Source organism: Xiphophorus couchianus, chromosome 21, assembly GCF_001444195.1.
Source record: "Xiphophorus couchianus chromosome 21, X_couchianus-1.0, whole genome shotgun sequence".
NCBI lineage: Eukaryota > Metazoa > Chordata > Actinopteri > Cyprinodontiformes > Poeciliidae > Xiphophorus > Xiphophorus couchianus.
This window is the reverse complement of record NC_040248.1, coordinates 7,010,668-7,033,320: the sequence shown is the minus strand read 5'-3', so window position 1 is coordinate 7,033,320 and position 22,653 is coordinate 7,010,668. Positions and strand designations below refer to the sequence as shown.

At 40.4% G+C, this 22,653-nt stretch overlaps 1 protein-coding gene across 4 annotated transcripts in view; it reads left to right on the top strand.

The window, feature by feature from the left end:
• Positions 1–22,653, top strand: part of gli3 (GLI family zinc finger 3) — a 122,302-nt gene that overhangs the window by 5,984 nt on the left and 93,665 nt on the right. For all 4 annotated transcript variants that reach the window (XM_028005134.1, XM_028005131.1, XM_028005133.1 and 1 more), the window contains exon 2: positions 19,649–19,822. In XM_028005134.1, coding sequence (XP_027860935.1) covers positions 19,690–19,822 — 133 coding nt within the window. In that variant the 5' untranslated portion in view covers positions 19,649–19,689. The remainder of the gene's footprint in view (positions 1–19,648; positions 19,823–22,653) is intronic.

Sequence of the window (22,653 nt, the reverse complement as noted above, 5' to 3'; positions counted from 1 at the left end):
CTGCACTCAATAGTGTCACCTACTGTAAACAATGTTATTGTCAGCCTGATCTGCTAGAGTTTTGTTATGGTGTGCTCTCTGATGAGCCAAAGATTTTTCAGTTTCAAACTAGGTAGAACTACTGTATATTCAAAGGCAGATAAGCTAAAAACCGTTAGTAAATGCAGTTCTAGTGGTTGTTTTAGCTTTCAAGTAATTATTGTGAGAAAATTATCCATCAATGTTCATCTTTTCATAAAGTAAATCAGGCACCCTTAAAAACTAATATTAGCATTTTGATTAATCAGGCTACCTGCTCCGGTACCACTTGCAGTCAGTTGCTTGACTGACTGTGTTTTCTGCTGTTATTTCCAAAGCTGGAATGTGTTTTTCTTGTAAGTGACAAAACTAGTGCATGAGTCTTTTTTTCAGCTTAATGAATGGCAGTGTACAGCAACAGGTGAGGGAGGGGCAGCATGGTGCTGCTTCCCAGAGAAAGCTCCACTCACTCTTTACACTGACTTTCAACCATATAATGGGAAGTCCTGGAGGTTTTGAACCTCTCTTTTTAAGAGTGGGGTGTACCTTTATACCAGCAACCGGTCTTGTCTAATTAACAATTAGAAGTACGTTTCTAGTTCATTCTTTTAAAATACATTTTGGCTGCTTAGCCAAAAGATGTTTCTGAACTGGATACAAAAATGAAGTTTGGAGTAAATAATCAACAGAACAGTATGATGAAAAGTTTCAGTACTTTTCTGACCCAAACTTTTCTAACTTTATTATACGTTGACATAACCGCCCCGTGTCTAAATATGAATAAAGGACTATTGGGTTGTCAAGCGATGATGCTCACAATGCGAACCCCATGTTCTTGCACTCCCATGCTGCTTGGAGTTGTTTTCCAGAGGGAAATTTCCATGGGCTTTGCTGCATCCCGGGGTGGAGGTCAAGAAGGTGTCTATTGTTTGAACGCCAAATGCATATCCCAAGGTTAATACCTGAAAGAAGCATGGGCCTAGACATTATCTTTCCACTGCAAAGACAGTACATGTGTGTACATGTGGCTTTCTCCTCTCCTGCTTGGAAATCTGGAAAAAGAGAGGCCTTGAATGGGTCTGGTTGTAGTATCCTAAATGCATCCCTCTTTAGCGCGTTCCGTTCAGTAATGAATGCTAACTGACTCTGCTTCTGATAATGACTTCATCTTGAAAAACAAAAGGCCAACTCTACTATCAGAGTAAATTTCAGCCAGAGCCTGAGAGAGGCTCTCCATTGACAGTGCAGCACTGGAGCAGTAATCGTTTTTTCTCATGCAAAGTGTGCTTTTTTAAGAGCGCGGGCCGCTGAGAGAGAGGGGGGGCGGCTGTGTTTTAACAATACTCTGCAGGGTTCGTGGAGGGGAGGTGGGCTTTGCAGTTGAGTTTGGAGGGGTGAGGTGTGTGTGTGCGTGTGTGTGTGTGTGTGTGGGGTGGGGGGTTCTTTTTTGCTCATCAGACAAAGCCTAGTTCCTTTCAGGGTTGCATGCAGAGTTGGGAGGTGGGGGGATGAAGAGAAGGGGGGAGGCATCCAGAGTTTTCTTTGAAAGAGAGGGACTCAGGACGTTTTTGATGAGAGTTTGTCATCGCGGCTGCTTCACCTTCCAGGGGGAAAAAATGTAGGGCTGCCCTTGCACTGACAGCCCTGGAAAAAGTGGGCTCGCGAATTTTTTTTTTATAGAGAAACAGAAATATTAACGCATACACAGGGCCCTAAAACGGCCTCGGCTATTCCTGCCAAGCTGCTGTTTTTATTAAGAGAGGTTGACGTGCTTTGGAAATATATCTTATTCATGAAGAAAGCCAGGTTAGACTTCCCAAAGAATTCATTATGTTCCCCTCAGATGCAGCTTTCGCGGGCTGCAGCCGTCCCCTCTGAGGACGCGGAGCGTGCAGCGCAACATTGTAAAGCCTCCCTCAGTGGGCTCAGAAGTGCGAAGGGTTCCATTTGTCAAAGGTGCGAGAGTCTTTTTCCCTCCTCAACACTTTCCCGGCTCAGCCTCAAACTCATTGTCTGAGCGAAGGCAGGACATTAGTCACTGCAACGCCACGGGAGCCTGAGGGTGCTAAGGACCGGAGCTCTGGAGCCCGGTTTGGACAGAGGGGAGGCAGGGAAGGGGGGAACAAGGGAGGGAAAAGGTGACAGAAGGGCAAGAAAAGAGGAGGAAATATGGGGTAGAGGGAAACTTAGGAAGGGAGTACACAAGAGCAGAGTATGTGTGTGGGAGACAGGGGTTAGAGGGGGTAGCTCTACGTCGGGGCTCAGCATTGTAAGCCCCTGTCTACCCCCAAAAGCTGCTTTCACAAAGAGATTTACAAGACAGGTCTTGGGTGTGCTTTGCAGCCCTGCATTATGAGTGATCGAGTGTGTAAATGTGTATGTGTCTTGCAGGAACAGACCTTTCTGCACTTGATTTCCGTCTTGCATCACCTATGCAAGAAAGACATTCTCCCTGAATTTACCAATTCCGGGCAGGTTAGACCCACAGCAGCCCCGGCACAGCGGTGTGAATAACCTATTCCCCCTGGTGGCAGTTTGCCTTCTGTGTGTGCGTGTGTGCATTCATGTGTGAATGCATTTCGCAGATTTTCACATACAAGGGATCCTGTTAGCTTTTGGAATTATTTATAAAGCCCCGGCTTTTGTGTGGCGCCCTAAGTCCCTGTCTCCTCCCATTACTGCTTATGACTCTACCTGGGCTTCCTTCAGCCCCTCAGCCACCCTTCGAGCTGAAGGAACTGAGTGTAGAGTTACACCTAAACCTTTTACTGCTACCAGAAGCACTTTCTTCCGCTTTATGAAAACTGACTTAACAGTTTTTCCACTTGAAAAATAGTTCAAAGATGAGGGTTTTTCTTCCAACACCAAATACTGTATATGCTGACAATTAAATTGTTGCTGTAGGAGTTCACCAAAAGCATTTTTTCACACGTTCACCTCATTCTGCTTCTTGTTTATTTTAACAGATGGCATCACTAAAGGAGAAACAATCAAGTACTGTGGTGAATGAGAGGCTTTTGTTGCATTTGAATTGTAAAGTTCATCCTGGCATGAACCTTTGACCCCTAAAATAGAGATGGACAAAGAAGCTGACTGGTGACAGTAATCAGGGAATTTTCAGGTTAACACAAAGATTTAATTTGATCAGTGAACTCACTGTATCAACTGTGTCAGACTGAAAACAACACTTTACACTGTGCACACTGTTAATGAAGGAAGACCCAACGTTTGGTAGTTTCATTGTCAGTGTGTGTGGAGTTTTAAAAATAAAGCCAGATGAAGTATGAGATGTTGAAGTATGTTTACAGTTCTTTCAGCCTGTGAGAAAGTGGGAGAGAGCAAGACTTTGAACAGATAACAGAAAGGCTGGAGATCAAAGTTAACCTCTTTCACTCATTGGAGTTTTCAGTCTCTGTTAAGGATCATGCTGGATTTGGAAATGTTGGAAGACTTTTGAAAATCTCAGATTTTACCATCTAAATTCTTCATCAAATACATTTATGCTAAACTGTGTAATAAATTCTAACTGCTATCACTGATTTAAGATGCTTAAAATCTTTAAACATTCATCTGTAATCATACAGAAAGACCAGCTGCTACTCATAGGTAGGGAAGCCAACTGAGCTAACTGTGCTAATTATGCTAACTACTAAAGTGTGCTTAAAATATAAATAAAATCATTCATAAAACTTAAAATGTTGCCTCCTCCCCTAATTTAAATTGTTTTTCTCTTAGCAGGTAGCTTAGAAAAAAAAATGTGGCTGCTGTTCTTATCTCTTCTTATGTTTAGTTCTTGCAGGGAAATCAGGATTGGCTAAATTTGTACTCAGCAGGTCAAACTTTTACAAGAATTAGAGATCGGCAACAGGATTCTCATTGTTGCATCTCTTATTTTTAGGGAAGAATTTGATTAAAATTTGAGTTAAAAAGTGCAAATGACAGAAGTCTCATTAGATGCCATATGTGATGTCATCAGAGGCATGCACATGTGGACGTTTGTTATTCTATGGTAGATTTTACAATACAGAAAAATAGTAGAAAGCAATTGGAAAAATCGACTATGAATCATTGGGTTAGAGGTGACAAGCTATATTTACAACGAGTTTGATCTCACAGAAAACTCTGACTAGCAGCTTTAAACCAACAGTGGAGACATAAACCTATCCAGACTCATCACATATGGGGCTGATTATCCCTTAATCCAAGAAAAGGTTGTTGTTTTTTTTTTGTGCAGAAGGAATGAGGCTGAAGGTTTAAGTGTGTTTTAGACAGTTTATGTTAATGTTTGCCTTTTATTGAAACAAGATGGAATGTGATTATAGTCCCACTTGGTACATATAAGGAGTGAAACACTCCAGTTTTTCATCTCCCCCTGGCATTGAGATCAATGCAAACCAGCTAACGCAGGGTAATAAGCCATTACTACACACATTGTTGGAGGAGATTTACATACATCGACCGGCGAACTGATAAACTGGGTTCTCTATCCTAGAGGTAAGAATTATTAGTGATAAGCTGAGAGTACACTGAGTTAAAGAAAGTGTGTGTGTGAAGCAACGCTGGGTGATCTCCTCCCTGTAACTCCCAGTCCTACATGATGGGTGCCAGATTGCATAGCTGGGAGCCAGGTTTGTCTCTGCTTGTCAGGAGAGCAAGGTGGTAGGAGGGGGGAGATGTGAAAATGATTACGGTACACCGTTCCTCTGATCTGATTCATCACTAACTGCCTCTCCTGCAAAGGGTGAACTTATTATCCCTGTCTGAACTTCCTCTGTGGAGCCAGCTGCTCTCCATGCTTCCCAATTAACCCTAGGCACCCATCAAATGCTCCAATTAAGGCGTCCTCCTCCTCCTTCTCCTCCGACGTGCGGGTTTATTTGTCGACCCGGCTCTGGTTGAGAGCGGAGGTGAATGAGTGAGCGGCTGAGCTGGGAAGTTTTGAGCGTGTTTGCTTAGCGGTTGTGTTGTGACACCCATATTTATTTGAGATGGTGGAGCTAACAGCTGAAACAAGTAAATGCATCCAGATGTTTGCGTTTCTCTGAATCACATCTGCAGGTCTGAGCATGCAAACGTTTTAGCTTCAGACTAACAAAATAACAGTGGAAGAGATCTTTAACCCCTACTACTGACGCAGTGTACAGCCACTATTAGCAAGTCAGTGATGAAGCGGGAAATGACAACGCAAACAGCATTTCAACAAGCCACTTTGAAGGCTATATAAAAATGCTAAACACCGACTGTATGTAAAGCATGTGTTTCAGTTAATTTCGATGATTATGGCTTACAGCAAATGAAAATTCAGTTTCTATAATATAATATTTATATTATATTGTAATATAATTATAATATTACCGTACATCAGTAAAAAGCGTTCCTTTAAGAGAGAAGTGAGGACTAACTTTAAAGCATGTCCGTTTACTGTAGAGTAAATGCTTCAGTACTTGGACTGAACTTCTTTCACATTAATTACTGCATCAGTGCAGCATGGAGTGGAGGGGATGATGATTTGGCACTGCTGAAGTGTTAAGAAAGCGAAGATTGTTTTACTAGACCTTCTACTTGCCTGCATTGCTGCCTGAGGTGTCTTTCATCCTTCTCTTGATTTAGGCCAAGTGGCTTATACAGTGACACAGTGGTCATTAAAGCAGATATTGATACTTTTGGCACTTCGCACCGACATCAAGTCCTGCTAGAAGATGAAATCTGCACCTCCATAAAGGTTGTCAACAGAGGGAATCATGAAGTTCTCTAAGTTTTCCTGGTAGCTGCTTTGGCTTTGGACTTCATAAAATCCAATGGACGAACACCAGCTTAGAGCATTGCTCCCTAAATTATCAGTAAAAGTTGAAACTTTATTCTGGACTCAAACAATCCAGTGTGATTATGCTACTCTACTGTCTGAACCAAAGCTTTTGGATCAGTGACTGGGTGTCATTGCCTGTCTACTGGAAAACTGAAGTTAGCAATATTCCCTATGACAGTGTAAGTTAAAAAAAAGACATTCCTGTATTAGTCTTATGTAATGTTTTCATTAGCTGTGACAGAAAAGCAAATATATATCTACCTGTGTGTACTTTATCAGTATAACATGGGAGTTTCACAGTTTTATTTTAATTACAGTAAATCAATAGTAGAGTAGAGTTTCATAGTATTTTATTTGATTTATTGAGATGGACCTCTATTTTTTCCATCTTAAGTTCTGTTTTTAAAACTTGTTATTAGAAATCATCCAGTTAACAAATCACTTACAAATCAGAATCTGACAATTTTCCACTTTTGTCAGAGTTTTAACATAAGTATGTTTTATTGTTATGATTTTTGGCTTGAAGTTGGATTTCTGATAAAAAGCTAATTCCCAAATTTTTAAAGAGTTTTTGTCAGTTTTTTGCAGTTCTAAGGAGAATTGGATTGATTCGGCCTGACCGATGTCAAGCTCCTGTTTTGCTCAAAGTCTGCTGTCAATTTACATATTTCCTTTTTTCTTACAAAGATCTATTACATATAAAATAATTTTTTTTTACCCCTCCAGGGGGTCTTTTTGTGGGCTCTAGTGTCCCTTATATGACAGTGGGCTGACAGGAAACAGGGAAGGAGAGGGGGAAGACATGCGGCAAATGTCGTCGGGTCCTGGAGTCGAACCCGCGACGGCCGCGTCGAGGACTCAAGGCCTCCAAATACGGGTCGCGCTAACCGCTACGCCACCACGGCACGCCCCCCATAAAATATTTTTTAAAGCAGGTTCTTTAATAGATTAAGTAATCTCAATCCCAGTTGAAAATTAAGAATTTCTAAGATTATCCACATTTATGTCATTGCATGAGTTTGTCTGATTTTCATCATATTTACATATGTGCTGTAAACGGTGGAGGGTCTTTGGGCTGACATGCCGATCACATTCAGAGCCGATCAGGGGAAGATTTTCCAGTTTCGATCTCTGCTTGTCTGATTGGCGCATCTTTATTTTTAAAATTTCATCCCGGGGTAAGGCTTGAATTCTTCTAAATTCAAGCCTTTCAAAGGAATAAAAGAAAGAAAAAAACAGCTGTGTTTTCTGTTTTTGATGAGCAACAGTGTGCCTGCATCCAAGTGTAGGAGTCCTGCTGTAGGTGGGATGCAGGCTTGGCAGCACTCCGGAGTCCTCTGAGACCGCTTGCGTGCGTGTGTGAAGCCTTCGAAGCCCCGTGCAGAAGAAGAAGAAGAAGAATTGGGGGGGCTCTGTGGCTGATATGAAAGTGAAGGGAGAGAGTTGTCTCCCTACGCCGCCGTGGGGAGAGCCGTCAGGGAGCTGGAAGTCTCTAGAACTCCCTCTGAGGCTCCTGGTGTCTTTGATCTCACTCCTTCGCCGCGGTACACTCCACACTCCTCTATAGAACGCACTCAACCTGCTGTCAATCCCGCAACACAGGCTCACACTTCACACAGATGAGATGCTTTACTCCACTTACAGACCAGCACAAGGTTCAGCACTCCTAGACACTGACATAAAGCTCTTCCTGAACAACTTAGGGGAGAAACTTGGAAAGTAACAACTTCAAAAAAAAAAAAAAAGGAAAATTTATTGAGCCACAGATGGCATGAATGACGTTTTGTAAGTTGGTTCTAATTAAGAGAATTTTTTATCTGCCAATTCTGATTTTTTTTGTAGCGTTCACCTTAGATGACTATTGACACCACTAATAAAGATGTGTGAAAAGTATTTAAATAAATTCAAATTCAGCAAAAAAAACAATCCCCACCTTAATAAACTATATAGTTTACTTTTTAGACTTATTCCCTAAACAGAATGGACGCTTTTAGTGGAACTGATTGGTTGTTTTCCTAGAGTATTTATGAGTTGGAGAGTAAAAGAAAAGGAGAGCAGTGATGACACATTTTAGCCATGTATTATCAATCAGATAGTGTTTGAAATCAGGCGCTGTTCTTTTGGTCATAGGGATGATAAATAAAAATTAAAAAAACATTTAACTTTTCTTTTAGATGCAAAGAAATGGAAAACTTCCACCCTCTGTCAAGCAGCATGTTTGAAATACTGAATCTAGTAAGCTCCTGATGAAGCTACACAATGTTTGTTTTCATGAAAAATGTTGGAAAAACCTTGTAATCCTTTAGTTTTCTGAGAATTTTTAAACTGTTTTGAAACTACAGAAACATAAAGTTCATCAAAGTGAGCTTCTTTGTGTTATGTAGTCCAGAGAAAGAAAAGGAATTGGCTAAAAAAAGCTTCAAAACAAGAAAAGAAAAAAGTCTCGCGTATTTGTAGAGCATTCCTAATATTTCTGCCGTATCAAGTCAGAGAACAGATTTTATACATAATATGCTAGTTATGATGGGCCAAGATGAAATAATCATGGTGCAATAATCTGAGAATTTATGATTTCACTGCTTTAAGTATGAAAATAATGAATAAGAAAGGAAAAATAATTTGGAGTTTATTCAGCAACGGATGGGCGAGGGGCAGCCTGGTAATGGTGCTGTGCCCCGTAGAGCTGGAGAAAACAGCAATTTCTCTGGGTTTTCATTTAAAAAAGATTAAAACATAAAAAACAAGAGAACTTTAAAAGCAGTTTCTGCACGTTTTATCGTTATAATTATAAATAAAGTAGATAAAACTAGAAAAGTACACCCCTGAAAATGTGGTGTTTCAAAATACTTAAATACTTACAACTTAAACTTTCTCCTGCCACATTATGCACCCCTCTATCCGCCTCTAACATGTTGATTTACAGGGCTGGCCTTATTTTAAGGTTATTTTAAGTACATTTTTATGTCATCTGATGCCAGATAACAAGAAAGAAAGCAAAGATAAAACCAAATGATCCATTTCTCTATCTATGGAATGTGTGACCCAGCTCTTGCCCTTTTTGGATCGGTTCCCATCCACACAGGAAGTCTTGCATTAAAGCAATACCCTTCATTTTCTTGGACTCAACCCCCCTGCCTCCCCACCCGTCTTCTGTCTCTCCCTGCATTCCTCTGAATGACTGTGGCACATTTCAGGATGGCTTCATTCAGCATTCCTTTACATCCCAACTTGTTTGCCCTCCGCTTCTCATTTTTATTTTTTTTCTCCCCCTCATGTCTGCCTTCGTTTAGGTCTGGGTTTTTTTATCTGAGGAGAGCCAAACACCGAGACAACTTCATCTCATCCAATTTTCACCCCTTTAATTCGGTTTAAATGGCGTGGCCGCGAGGGCCGAGCCGGGAATTAATAAGAGCCAATAAAGCTCGCCGCTGGGGCTTCGAGGCTAGTCTTTAAGTAAACATTATGACTTCTTGAGGGGGGGATTCAGGGGCAGCACTTGATGAATTGTGGCGGAGCTCGGGAAGGGCTAATTTCTCACTTAGCCGTCCTGATGGGGCTGCCTAATAGGCCTTGCTTTGCCTGGCTGATTGTCTGCTGGCTTTATTATTGTGCATTATCGCGCTGCCCCCTGGCTGTTTTTAGTGTTCGGCCCCGGAGACGCCAGAGCCCGTCATTAATCACGCAGCGGCACTGACTCATTCCACTCCAACACTTTTTCCCAGTGACACGGTGAAATGAAGGGAAAGAAGAAAGACGGGAGAGAAAGCACAAATAAGAAGCTCAACTAAGCTGAGAGAAAAGTTGGCAGGGCAACTTTGTATTGCCTATAGATGGGGCTCAGCAACAAAAACCCGAAAAACTCAGTTATATACGGCTGCAAAAGGCATGGAGAATAATATTCTTCAGTCTCCTGGGCGAAGGAGAAGACCTTTTGTCAGCCGTGCCCGCTGCCACTACACTTACACGGGACCATCCATCTGCTTGATCCCTTTCTGAGCAGCACGTGTGAGGAGGAGGCACAGAGAAACGTGTGTGTGTGTGTGAGGTTTTCATCACTACGGGAATTTCTCTTTTTCCGCTCATCCCCTCCCTCGGGTCCAGTCTGCTATTTATCTTCCGAGTACAGTGATTGCACTTGCATACAGAAAGGCGTGCGGAGCAGCTCACGCACCTATTCCTATGCGCACTGTGACATTTTCACGTGCGTTACACGGGAATCGTGCTTTCAAGCGGCGCAGCCTACGGTGTTACATGCACTCTTTTTGCTCCGAGAGCGTGGCGAAGGATGTTGCTGTCATGCTCTGCTCGTGGCATCGTGCAGAGCTCCTTCTTAAGCCGTGCATGAAGAATGCCTCCACAAACACAGACCTGTTTTCTCTGCAGTTGAGAGGCCCTTTGACAACATACAGATCCCATTCTCCTGGATTTGCCGTGCGCAGGGGCTACATGAATGGAAAACTTGGCTAAAAGTGGCCGCTGCAGCCTAGAAAGTAATTATTCTACGAAGTGAATTTCAAGCAGTTGGCTTGAACTGCCAACTGCCTTGCAAAAACATTAAATTTTCCTTCGACACGTTTTTACAGTTTGTGTTGTAAAATCTTAAGCAGCAATATATTTTATTGGATTTTATGCCGTAGACCAGCTCAAAGTAATTGTGAAGTGGAAGGAAGAACATGCATGGTTTTCAAAATTTTTTTGGGGGGCCCCTTTACTTAAATACCTCTAGTAAAATGCAGTGCTAGAATTGAAGGTCACCTAATTAGTAGTGAAAAAAGAGCATCATGAAAACCTAGAAACATTCACAACACATCAGAAACAAAGTTTTGGAGATGATTAAAACCGTGTTAGGTTATTAAAATGTTTCCAAAAGTGTTGAACATCTGACAGAGTACTGTTTATTCCATCATGTGGACATGGAAAGTCTGATACCAAAACATGGCCATCCACCCAAGAGGAAACTTTTGCAAAAAGAGCATTCTATAGAGAAACAGCCAACATGGTAACTCTGAAGAATCTGCAGAGATTAAAAGCTCCAATGGAAGCATCTATTTTCAGTTGTGCATTTGACTAATCTAAATGTTATGGAAGAGAGGCAACGAGAAAGTGATATTTGATAGAAAGCCATGCAAACTCCCATTTGCAGTTTGTCAAAAGCCAGATAGAGGTCTAATTATACACTGTGTGGTAGACGACCAACATGGGGGTGGCTGCATCCAGCTTCCACCTCTGCTTTTGTCCAGCAGAGACAGAGAAACTGTAAGGACTAAGGATGGGGGTTTACCCATCAGCAGGACAAACACCCAAAACACCCAACCAGATCTACAAATGTTTAGATCAAAGACGTTCAAGTTTAAGAATAACAAAATATTCAACAAAGAATTTGTGAATCCCTGCTCTACTCTTCTCTGTCTGGATCTACTTTGTAGTCGCTAGATGTGAGAGCAGATACCGACATTCTCCAACAGAGCTGTAATTGCAGAGAAAGGTCATTCTGGAAAATAATTGCTTCAACGAGGTTGAATTTTGATGTTGACCTCTTTTCCCTAACTTTTATGAAACATGTTGAACACCAGAATCATTTTAGTTTCACTTCACAGTTTTTCACAACTTTGTGTTTGTGCCTGACACAAGATCAGTAAAGGGGTATAAACACTTTTCCAGGGCTTTGTACATCTGTACTAGAGAAAAATTACTCAAAACCTTTTGGGCAAATGGTTTTCCTTTTTCCTTGAAAATCTTTACTAAATTTGCTGAGGTGAAATGTTTTTTTTTTTTTGCGTTTACCATCTTTAAGTTGCTGAACAAGCGTTTTTATTTCCCTTCTCAAGAATCAGGAAAAGGCTCTCATAAAACATTGAGACAAAAGCCTCAATGTTTTAGCATTTTGAAGAGAAGAGGGAGATACAAATATGGTATAAGTGGGGCAGAGCAGCCGCAAAGCTGCCAGCATTATCCATTGTTTGAGTCGTCACAGGCCTCGCTTCCAACGAACAAGTGGCTCACAAACAAATGCAAAGTCAAAATATATAAATAAACACGCTAATAAGCGTTGGGACTGTGGGGAGCAGGAGCAAGACTTCCATTGTGGCACATGCTTTATTTGGCCTTTATCTACTGGTAGGGAGTGCAAACGAGGCATCGTGTAAGCATTATGATTACATCGTGTGGGTTTGTTACACGGGAATGTAAAATGCACTCAGCTCATTCTGCTCTGCAACTCTCTGGGTCCCTCACCAGCCCTCCAAAGCATCCGAAGCGGCGAGGTCTGAGCCTGCTAGGATAATCTTATTAGCTGCGCTGAAAGCTACTGATCAACTCTGTTGTTGCACTGTTTGTCCTTGGGAAAAAATAAATGGAAGTACTTCACGTTGGAGCAGGCTTTCCTTTTTTAAATTTCTTGTAGTGTGCTCGTGGCCGAGAACCCTTACCTGTTTGCTAGTAAGAATGCCTTGAAATCTTTTTGCCCATTAAATTTGGAGAAAATAAAGCAATTGAGCCGCTGACATGTTCATATGCAGCATGCTCAATGACTGACAGAGGCTAAAATCTGAAGCCAGCTCTGCCTTCCTGTTTTCTGCTGGAAGTTCTGGTCTTTCTCTTCCTGTCGCAGCCTGGATGAATTACAAACATGCATGGATATGTGGTAGAAAATACAGTTTCTGTTTGCGTAACTTTTTACATTACTCACTCACTCTAGAATTAGCTTAGATTTGTTTTTCACTTTGTGGCCTCTTATATTGGTAAGATTATTCTTTGGATTGATTTTTTTTCTTTCTTTCTTGAGCATCTCTAGCTCAAACCTTATTTAGCTTAAACTAACCTAAGCTGAATATTTCTGCACTGTCCACAATTTTTTAAAATCACAATTTTAAATCTGTGAAACCTTTAATGAATTTGTGAAAACCAAAGGGAGCCTTTCAGTGTTTTTTTTTCTTTTACTACAGTTCCATAATATCTGCTTTAATATCAGTATCAGCTGATGTTGGTTATTTTTTAACTCTTATATATTGGTCCAGTAAATAAAACTGGACAATATTTATATACTGTATATAATACAATATATATATACAAAAAAAAAAAAAAAAAAAATTATATATATATACAGTATATTTCCAGTATATATATATGTAAATATTGGTTGTTGGCCATATCAGCAGTATTAACATCTGATAAGTGTTGGTCCACATCTTCATATTAGTACATCCCTGCTTCACTTTATATGCAAAACAAAAAAATGGCCAAATTTACTCTTCTCAGGACAATTCTTAAAATCTCCTCTTGTTCTCATAATCCAAGCATTGTGTTTGACCACATTTAAGGATGTATTGCAACACCCCCAATATCTGCTATTTTTTTATGTGTGTGTGTGGCTGGGTGTGTCTAATTCCCCATAAATGGACCCTATTTGAAGGGTTGCTCCCCATGAGCTGTAAGGCCAGGGCTTGTTGCCATCTGGGCATGATGTGAGGTTTTGTTTGTGAATGGTGAACCGCAGCCACCAAATCCCACTCTTTTTTCCCAGTTTTTTCCTTTAGGGGCCAAGGGCAAGCTTTAAGTGCGGTGTCAAACACAACGTGGTAACCTGAGCATGTGGGGTTTTCGCTAAGAGTTCTTCTATTGAATTTGGGAACAACTCCTGAGACTTCCTCTAAGCACCAACAAACACTTCCACTGTCCCCCTTAAGTACTCTCCCCTCACATTTTTCCCAATCCAAACACATGCAAAGCAAGCATATTTTGTTTTATTGCTAGATTCAGCTAATCTTGCTGGAGGGCTTTGACTCCTTCTCCCCCTCCTTCTCCTTCGCCCCTCAGTGTTTTAGTCATTCCAGCTGTGAAGGAGCCCTTAATATTGTTGGCATAGCTGCAAATTGTGCAAAACACACATTGGACACACAGGAAAACATGTGCAGGCATGCAGGGGCACAGTGAGGTGCACACAGATGCATGCGTGCATACACATACAGACACACGCTCCTCCCCCTTTCCATTCATTTTGTTCCTTATCCCACTTTTGCTCACAATCTGCCTCAATCGTCTACATCTCCCATCGCTCCCCTCCCCTCTAACTCACTGCGCTGCGGTGCGTTTGTGCCGCGCTGATAAGCCTAAGATAGCAGATCTCGGTGGTCGCTGATGTAATGATGATGAATGCTGCGGTGCTGCCAGTCTCCCCCTCGGGGGGCCCTCGACACTGAACAGTCGCCCTAATGAAATGAACTCAAATACGGCACCCCGTCTGCGAGGGAGGGGGCCGCCAAATCTAAGACGACACTTCAAGAGTTTATATTTAAATGTCCGGAGGTTTCTGACAGTATGTGTGTCATAAAATTAAGTGTGTGAAGATGCAGGCTTTAAATAACTGCAACAGTGATTAGTTTTTTGATATCATTAGTACTTGTTTAAGCTTGCATGAAAAAAAAAAGACTTTTTTTTTTCCAAAGGGAAAAGTTTATTTTTGTGTTTCACTTTGATGTCTACAATTTGCAGATGACTTTCAACTCTCTGCCTTTGTTACCAGGGCGTATAATTTATGTTAAATTGATTTGCTTAATGTGCTTAAAAATAAGATTTTTCTTCTTAGTGAACAGTTGAAATTGTGGTGTTTAAACCTGTTTAATCTTCAGCCTTGTCTGCGTGGAAGGATTACAGTTGAACACAAATAACGATAAAGACCCTCTTTTTCTTTTCTCTAAGGCATCGTCCACATGAAATTGCAGTTTTTCCAAAGCAATCCCTATATTTGTTGTTTATATAAAGTTCTTTATAAATTTGCTTACAGTGGTGCCTTCATTCATAGGATAGAAGATGAAACAAAAAACTATACTATCACTGACCTCTATGTGATGCTGTAGAGCAGGCATTGAAATACACTAAAAATAGAAGAAGGCTTGCATCAGAGGTGGTGGTTATGGCATCATCTCTTTCAAAGTAAGATGTCCACACTTTGAAATCCGTTTCCACCAAAAATGTTGTTCCAAAAATACAACTTCTGAAAAAACCCTAATAAAAATAAGACTTCGATGGCCAGTTTCTGGTTTCAAGGTATGACACAGTTTTACAAAGTCACAGATTCATGAGCATGGTGATGTTTCTAGTTACAGTGGACTCCCTCCTATTCATGGAGTTATGTTTTCTGTGTAACATAGCTCTAAATTATTTGTGAATTTTTCAAACAGGGAGTTAAAAGCATTTTTAGATAGGGTGTTGAACTACACATGGCCCACTTTGTTCCCTAAACCCTCCAAATACTGGGGTCCACTGTATATACCCGTTCTCTCACTTAAACTCTTTTTCCTGAGAGAAATAGATGGGGCTGAATTTTGTGTTGCCAAATTGAACAATTTAATACACAGAGCAAAGCAAGTACAGTCATTAAAGAGCCCTGTGTGTAAAAGTCTTAAAACCTTCAGGAAGATTTCTTTACACACTCTGTGCTTCACATTGTGTATATGAGAGGATAGTCACTGTTTTACCTTTTTTTTCAAAGACAAGATTGTTTTCAGGGACTTTTTAAACTGACTTTATTTAAGCAATGAGATTTACTACCACAAACATCAGTGGCAGTATCTACTCAGTAGAGGAAATAGACTCCAGCTTTAATTATTTTATGAAAGATTTCAAAATCTTATATATTTAGACTAGATTCTTTAAAAATAATAAAATAAAATAAAAAAACTTTCTGAAAAACTGTCAAATGTTATCTACAACTGTTTTACTTTCTTTTTAAGCTTCTGCTTGAATAGCAGCAGGCTTACCTCTGTAGGCAATCAATCTCATTTTAACTATAATATCCCTTTGTGCTTTCTCTGCACAAAGGGATATGATAGATAATTCATTTTTAAATTTCTTACTGATTATCAATATAGCTGACTTAGACACTTCTTCCTTCAGTAGCAACTTGAACCCTGAAGAGTTTTGTGTTTTGGTGCTTCTCTAATGCCTTGTTTTCACTGAGTCTTATAATATGAGTCTGTATTGTTCAGTACACTATTTTATAGTTTGGCATATTCAGAAGATTGTTTCCACTGCCACTTGGACTTTCATTGGAGGGAAACTTAAACCCAGACAGATAATGTTGCATCGTTTAAGTGCGACAACAAACTTGACACACTAATAGGTCTTGTTCTTGTCACAAGCTGTGATATTTCTGTCCCTCAATCAATGGGTTGTGTTGTGTTATGCCAGTAGCTCTGCGCTAAACGTACCATTGTCCTGTGACAACTGAAGGGGGCAGAGGAATGATGGGTTGGTTGTTTGGGCCTCTTTTACTATGGAAACAGAAAAATAGCGTATTAAACCCATTCTGTACTACTCAGTTGAAATGAGGCATAGTTGTACTTTGTCTCTAATTGTGTTAGGAGCACCATTTATGTCCAATACCTACTTGTAAATGACCTGTGCCAGTCTGAAGTTGCACACCAATTTTCTTTTGTCTGTTTTAACTTAATAGAAATGGCTCATGGTGTTTGATGTCAGAGGTGAAGGGTCACCTAGTATAAAAACAAAACAATGGTGTGTAGTGTAAACTATTATGTGGAGTGTTAGGGAACACCCTCTTATATAATGAGGTCGTTGGATGAAAGAGTCTTTGCGTTGGTAAATTTCAGGAAAACTTCCAGGAAAACTGATAAAAATGAGCAACAAGACAGACGAAAAAGACGGGAACATCTGCAGAATTGGGTGTGGGCGTCCAGGTCAGAGGGATTATGGGTGAAAAGGTCCTGCTTTTAATTGCTGCTTTGGAACTATGGACTGCCTTGCGGAGTACAAAAGGCCCGTCAGACACGCTTCAGTTGCTTGGACTTCTGAATGTTTGCCCGACCAGAGGAATGCCCCGCTTTCGCCTCAACTCCCCCCATTTCAATTCAATCCCCAATCCTGACCCTCGTATTCACCACACTTTTCTTTTTCTCTCTGACCCCCACTCACCTGGGACACATGCATATTTGCATTTTTGCTCACAAGCACTTTTTTTTTTACATTAAAGTTTGTTGTTGTTAATGACATTGTTGCAGGAGTTCACAGACCTGCATCGCACATGTTCTAGCAATTACCCCATCACACGTTAAATAAAACAAAGGAAAAAAAATACTGAGAAGTGAACTGAGATAATATCTTCATAAGCTGGACAAAAAAAACGTCTCCAGTTTGGGGACGACTGGTATACGTGTATTCATGCGGGAGCGATTAGAGGACAAGCCCTCGTTTAATTCTGTTTTGATTGGTAGGGGTGTAATTGCATCGTGTTATTTTTTTCCCCCTCTCTCTCTCTCTTTTGTAAGCAATTGCTTACAGATGTTGTTTTCGGGTCAGAATGGATGACAGACTGTGGTTTTTCAGGGGGTTGGGAAGAAACAAACAAAGCACACAGTGTTTGTCTGAAGTTTACCCCTCAACACTTCCCCCTTTGCCTTCCTTCCTTTGGGAGTTGGAAAGAAATCACCGCCCCCTACTTGTTTTAGGCTCTGCAGCACTATTCTTTTTGCATTCTAGCTAACTTTACTACCTTTTAATGCTTGCATGTTTATGGAGCCCAGGACAAATAAATAGTTGAGGGAGGTAATTAACCCATCTTTATTGTAAAGAAAATGCTTGTTAGACTAAATATTTCCACTTGTTATCCATGAATTATGGAGTCTGTCCTCTACTTTGTGCCATATGTCCTGTACTTTGGGTAAATGAGGGGTTTGTGTTGTATCACCATCCATAATCAGAGGACCTACATGACCTAGATAGATTTGAGCTTGTAGACAGCCGTTGAGGTGCTGAACTGAGCAACATGTCTGCTAGACTTTTGGCTGAACCCCTTCTTAAACCCACAGACAGTATTAACTTGAACCACCTTTATTCTTTGAAAGAAAAATTGCCCGGCACCATGATATTCCCAACGGGGCCTTCAAACAAGCCTTGTTTTTTCAGGACTCTGAGTGTTTCTCTGTCTGTGGTATCCCCTGAAGGTTTTGCCTTTCTCTCTTTGGAAAGAGCGCTGGAGTGGGATTATCAGTGTATCCACAAGCTGCCTTTTCGTTTATTCTGAGATATAAAACCTTGTCAGGATGTCCTGCCTTGCTCTCTTTATTGAGCTGTTGTTTTTTATATATAAAAAAAAACAGTCAGGAGTTCAGCTGAAAAATAAGATGAACTGATGTTTGGATATTTAACCAGGTTTGGTCCTGAGGCAGATCAGAGTCCATCAGGTTATGGCTAAGTGAAACATTTTGTACACTTAACATTTGAGTTTTAGTAAAATTTTTATTAACTACAGTTTAAAATAATTTACTTTGTGTCAGAGAAAATATGGCAGATCTCTCTTAGAAAATGCAACTGAAAACAAAATTACTCAATATATTTGGTTTGGATTTTGCTTGGTTTGTAAAATCTAAAACTGAACATTTACAAAAAGAAACATCCTAATTTGAGAACATTTATTCAGGGGAGATAATAAACCCATGTTGCAACGTATTTGTTGTATGTAATTGATTAGTTGCACCCCGTCCTGTAAAATTTTGTAATTATTTTAATAATTTTTAAAATTCTTGTAGCTTTGCTTCATACAGAGGTTCAGGACACTTGGCTGTTGACGCCTATTGACGTTTAAAATTATACCCAATTGCTTATTTTTGTCTGTGATGTATGCAGTCTGAACTTTGACGGATGTTAATGTTAATTTAGTATTTGGAAGCGTGGCCAACACAGACTGAATGGCTCTGTTCACTTCTTCTTCTGCCATTACTAAAACTACAGCCAGAGTGCACTTCTAAAACTACTTCTTTTGTTTGCTGATTTGTCCAGTTGAAATTCAACTGGACAATTTGAGTTCAATGGGTTAAATCCCAGACAGATCACTGAAGGGAGATGAGATTCAAGTGAACTTGCATAGAAATGCAAAGGCTAGGCTAACTGTCAATTGTTAATCCATCAATTCCTGCTTTCTTGGATTATATTCATGACACAAAACTGTGGCCTTTTTTCACCACTCTTAAAAAAGAAAACAGAACATGGCGTTCAAATAAGGCAGATGTGTGTTTTTCATAAATAGATCATACCTTCTTCTAAACTCAGTTATTCTTTCAATTAGAGTAGAAATTAATAAGACAGGATGGGGAGCTCACTTCATTTTCCCACCATACACTTTGAGGAGTATTGCGAGGGAAAATATATTTCCAAAGACTCAACAGGTTTTGTTTGAAACATTCAGACAGGAAATCAGCAGAGAGAGAAGGGGTAAGACATGCAGCAAGGTTCCAGCATCAGAAATGAAATGCTGGATGGCTGCGTTGAGGACCAATGTCCTCTGTATGTGACCCACCATACCAGGAGAAACCAATCAGAACCCAGGATTCTCGAAGATCTAGAGAGATGGGAATGGTCAAAGATCCTTCTCTCTGCATACTTTCATATCTTTAGTACTTAAAAATGTTGTGATCATTGTAAATAATACTGATCGAAAATGTAAAGATTTTAAATTACATTTAATATCTGGTCCTTTAAACAGAGTGAGAAATAGTTACAGTTTGAGGAATCATGTCAATATGGAGCACATGTCGAGATTGGTCTGCTGCTATCGGTTTTATAATAAGAAATACCTTTAGTCTTTAGGATGGGGAAAACATATCTATATTCTATATGTCAACCGAATTAAATTGGCCCTTTTAGATGGATGAAATTACTGACACATGGCATACTTTGAAGAAAAACTGACGGCAATCTAAACTAAGAGGCCAGAGGGTGTGCATGGGTGAAAGATGCTTTCAAGGAGAATTAGCACTAATTCATCTTGTTACATTCACCTCATTACTCTAACTTCTTCTTCTTCCCTAGTTCCACCGTCTCCATGAGGTGCTGAGGAATGAGCAATTGCCATGGAAACCCAGTCACAGGCCAGTTCAGCAGCTGAGAAGAAGAAGAGGGTGGAGACCATTGTGGCTACGAAGGGCTCATCGGCACGCACTGACATCAGCGAGAAGGCAGTGGCCTCCAGTACCACCTCAAACGGTACGTCTTGCCTCTGACTTCAACTCTGCGGTTCATGTAGACTGGTGGTTAATCAATGTTTCTGGTTTTAATCCACAAAAGAAGCTGCTTCAGAGACCTTTCCCCCCCAGCTATACATAGTGGAAAATTGCATACATACCAGTAAGCCACTCAAATGAATATAGAGTGGCAGTACAAACTTCCTAAACAACTATTAGGCCAGAACTGGCTAAAGCAGAGTACATGTCAGCAATGGTTCTGGTGATAGCATTTTTCAGGAAGGTGACACTACTAAACACAGAAGCAATTGGTGAATAGTACTTCCTTTGGGAAAGACAAGTGAGTGAAGAACAGGAAGTTTATAGAAACAATAGCTCTGTTGATGACTCTATGCATAAAAAAGACACTAATAAACAGAAAAGGACAGCAGAATAGTGAATTTGAAAGAAATCCAATAGGCCCATATTGAATGTCGGCAGTAGCTTTTTATTTAGCATCTTTTGGGAAAAGAAACTAAAATAGTAGTAAGCAGCAAAAGCTCTTTTACAGAAAAAACATGAGCTAAGCACAGAAGAGCTTAGCTCCAAAATACTTTCTTATGTCAAATCAACACCTCAAGCGACATTCTGGAAATTCAGTTTTCTTTTTTGGACTTGAGTTTTGGCTTTATCAGGTCACCGTAATTGAATCAGTGCATTTGAACAATGTACCATCTGTGTTCTCATTATGTAATCAAGACCAACACACAAAAACATGATTAAAAGGTTAACACTTGTGCAAATTCATCTACGCCTTTGTTCTGTGTCATTACGGTTCTCGTACAACATTCTTTGGTAGCAGCTTTGGCATGTTTGTACAGTGAAGTCTTCAACACATACCATTAAAAGGGCACAGAGCTTCATTAAGCCTGTCGTCATTCAGCCTTTCATTTTCAAATCTTTGGCTGGAAAGAGAAGTATTATATAGCAATTTTTGTGGAAAGCCTTGGAGGATCAAGCCAAAGTCATAACAAAACCGGGGTTGAGATCACCACATCCTAAGCTGCAGCTGTGCTCATTAGTCGAGAGAGGATTTGGAAGGTTTTTGGATATGGAGAACATGCTGCAGGAGTTGGAACTGAAGGCTTGACGGAGTGCTTTCTGACTCACCGCCACCATCCAATGGATGTGTGAGAGGGGGAAACAAACAATCCGGGAAAGAGTAAATAAGTTGCTGCGACTTTGCCTCCAGATGGGACTTATCACAGGAAGTGGGTAAGGTAATACATCCTGAAACATCCTGGGAACGCGTTCATTCTTACCCACTCCCAGATGGCCGACACAGTTTTATTCATTAACGGGGCAGCATGGAAGAAAAGTTAGTTGCGGAAAAAGCATGGCTGCAATTTGGATATGTGATAGCGGATTTTTCTTAGTAATGTCCTGGTAATTACGGCACCTAACGACGTATGTTTTGTCTTGAAAACCTAGCAAGGGGAGCCTGCTGCAGAGTGTGTTATTCCTTAAGTCTACAATAGTTTCCTAATACACTTGAAAAGGGGAGGACTCATATTCATTAGCAAAGAATGGTCCATTTTTAAAATCTGAATCTCTGTTACAGAATCATAATATTGCTTACACTTTCTTTGTGTGGTTATAATTACAGCACATTCCCAAATTCTCCCCCCAGAACTCTTAACCTCTTATCAAGTGTAACCCTACACTGGCCTCAACTTTAACCCTCACAGCCCCCTGCCCTGCTGCCTCCATCCAAACAAAAGGTAATTGTGAGCATCTGTGGAACCCCTGTGACTACTTTGCGTTTCCTCCCTGATCTTAGCCAAGCAGAAGCTCCTGTGGTGTGCCCAGCAGTACAAAAAGTTGCAAAATGTGGGAAATAACTGTGAAAAAAGCAGCTAGAGGGATTTGTAGATTGGTATTTGGAATTGCTCTCCAGCAGATATTACTTTTCCTGGATCAGATATTTTTGGTGCTTTTACCTGTTTTCTATAACTCGGTTTTGTCCAGGTTGAGTAATCATTGAGTGCTGAAACAGAGTTCCCACATGGTTGGGTAAATGGTGGCTTCATCCTGGGTGCCATTCATCTCTTCTGGCCCCCTCCTCCTCTTCCACTGACAGCTCAAAAGAGCCGACCGGGCCACGACAGTGCTGTGATTGGGGCTCTTTAGGAGGGGTTGCTCTCCCCTAGAGTTCTCATCATTCAGCAGGCAGGTGAACCACAAAGTCCACTAATTCTTTGTTCATGTCTGTTCCTTGGGAGAATAAATTCTGTCATTGGGGGATAATTTGTGGTTTTAGTAAAAGTAGTAAAAAGTAAGATTTGATCATTTGCAAATTTTGTAGAAAACTGTCAGGGACTTGTTTCAGCAACATACCCTTTACATCCAATGTTATAATGTTAAAGTTGCAGCAATGTATTTGTTTCATAACAATAACCCACCGATAGCATTTTGAAACACTTTTCTATAAGAGGTATTTGAGACATTTTAGCTGTTAGTAATCAACAGGAAAAATTTAAAGAAAAAAAGCAGAAGAAACTATTCAGGAAAAGTTCAGAGGTCAGGAATAAAACCATAAACTACTCTTAAGGTTTGTGCATCAGATACTTGCTGTACCACGACAACAGGTGTCATCATGGATTTCACCAATATTTTAAAACAAAGACAAAATGGTTGTACTGTCATTAAATTTTAAACTTAATGTAGGAAATGATGCTAGTACTTAGCACAACTAGTGCAATTAGCGCAGTGACCACACTTAACACTGTTAGCATAACTAGCATTACTCAATCAAGATTCTGCTTAGATCATATCACCAGAGATTTTCAAATGGTTGCTCACATTTCCAGTCCA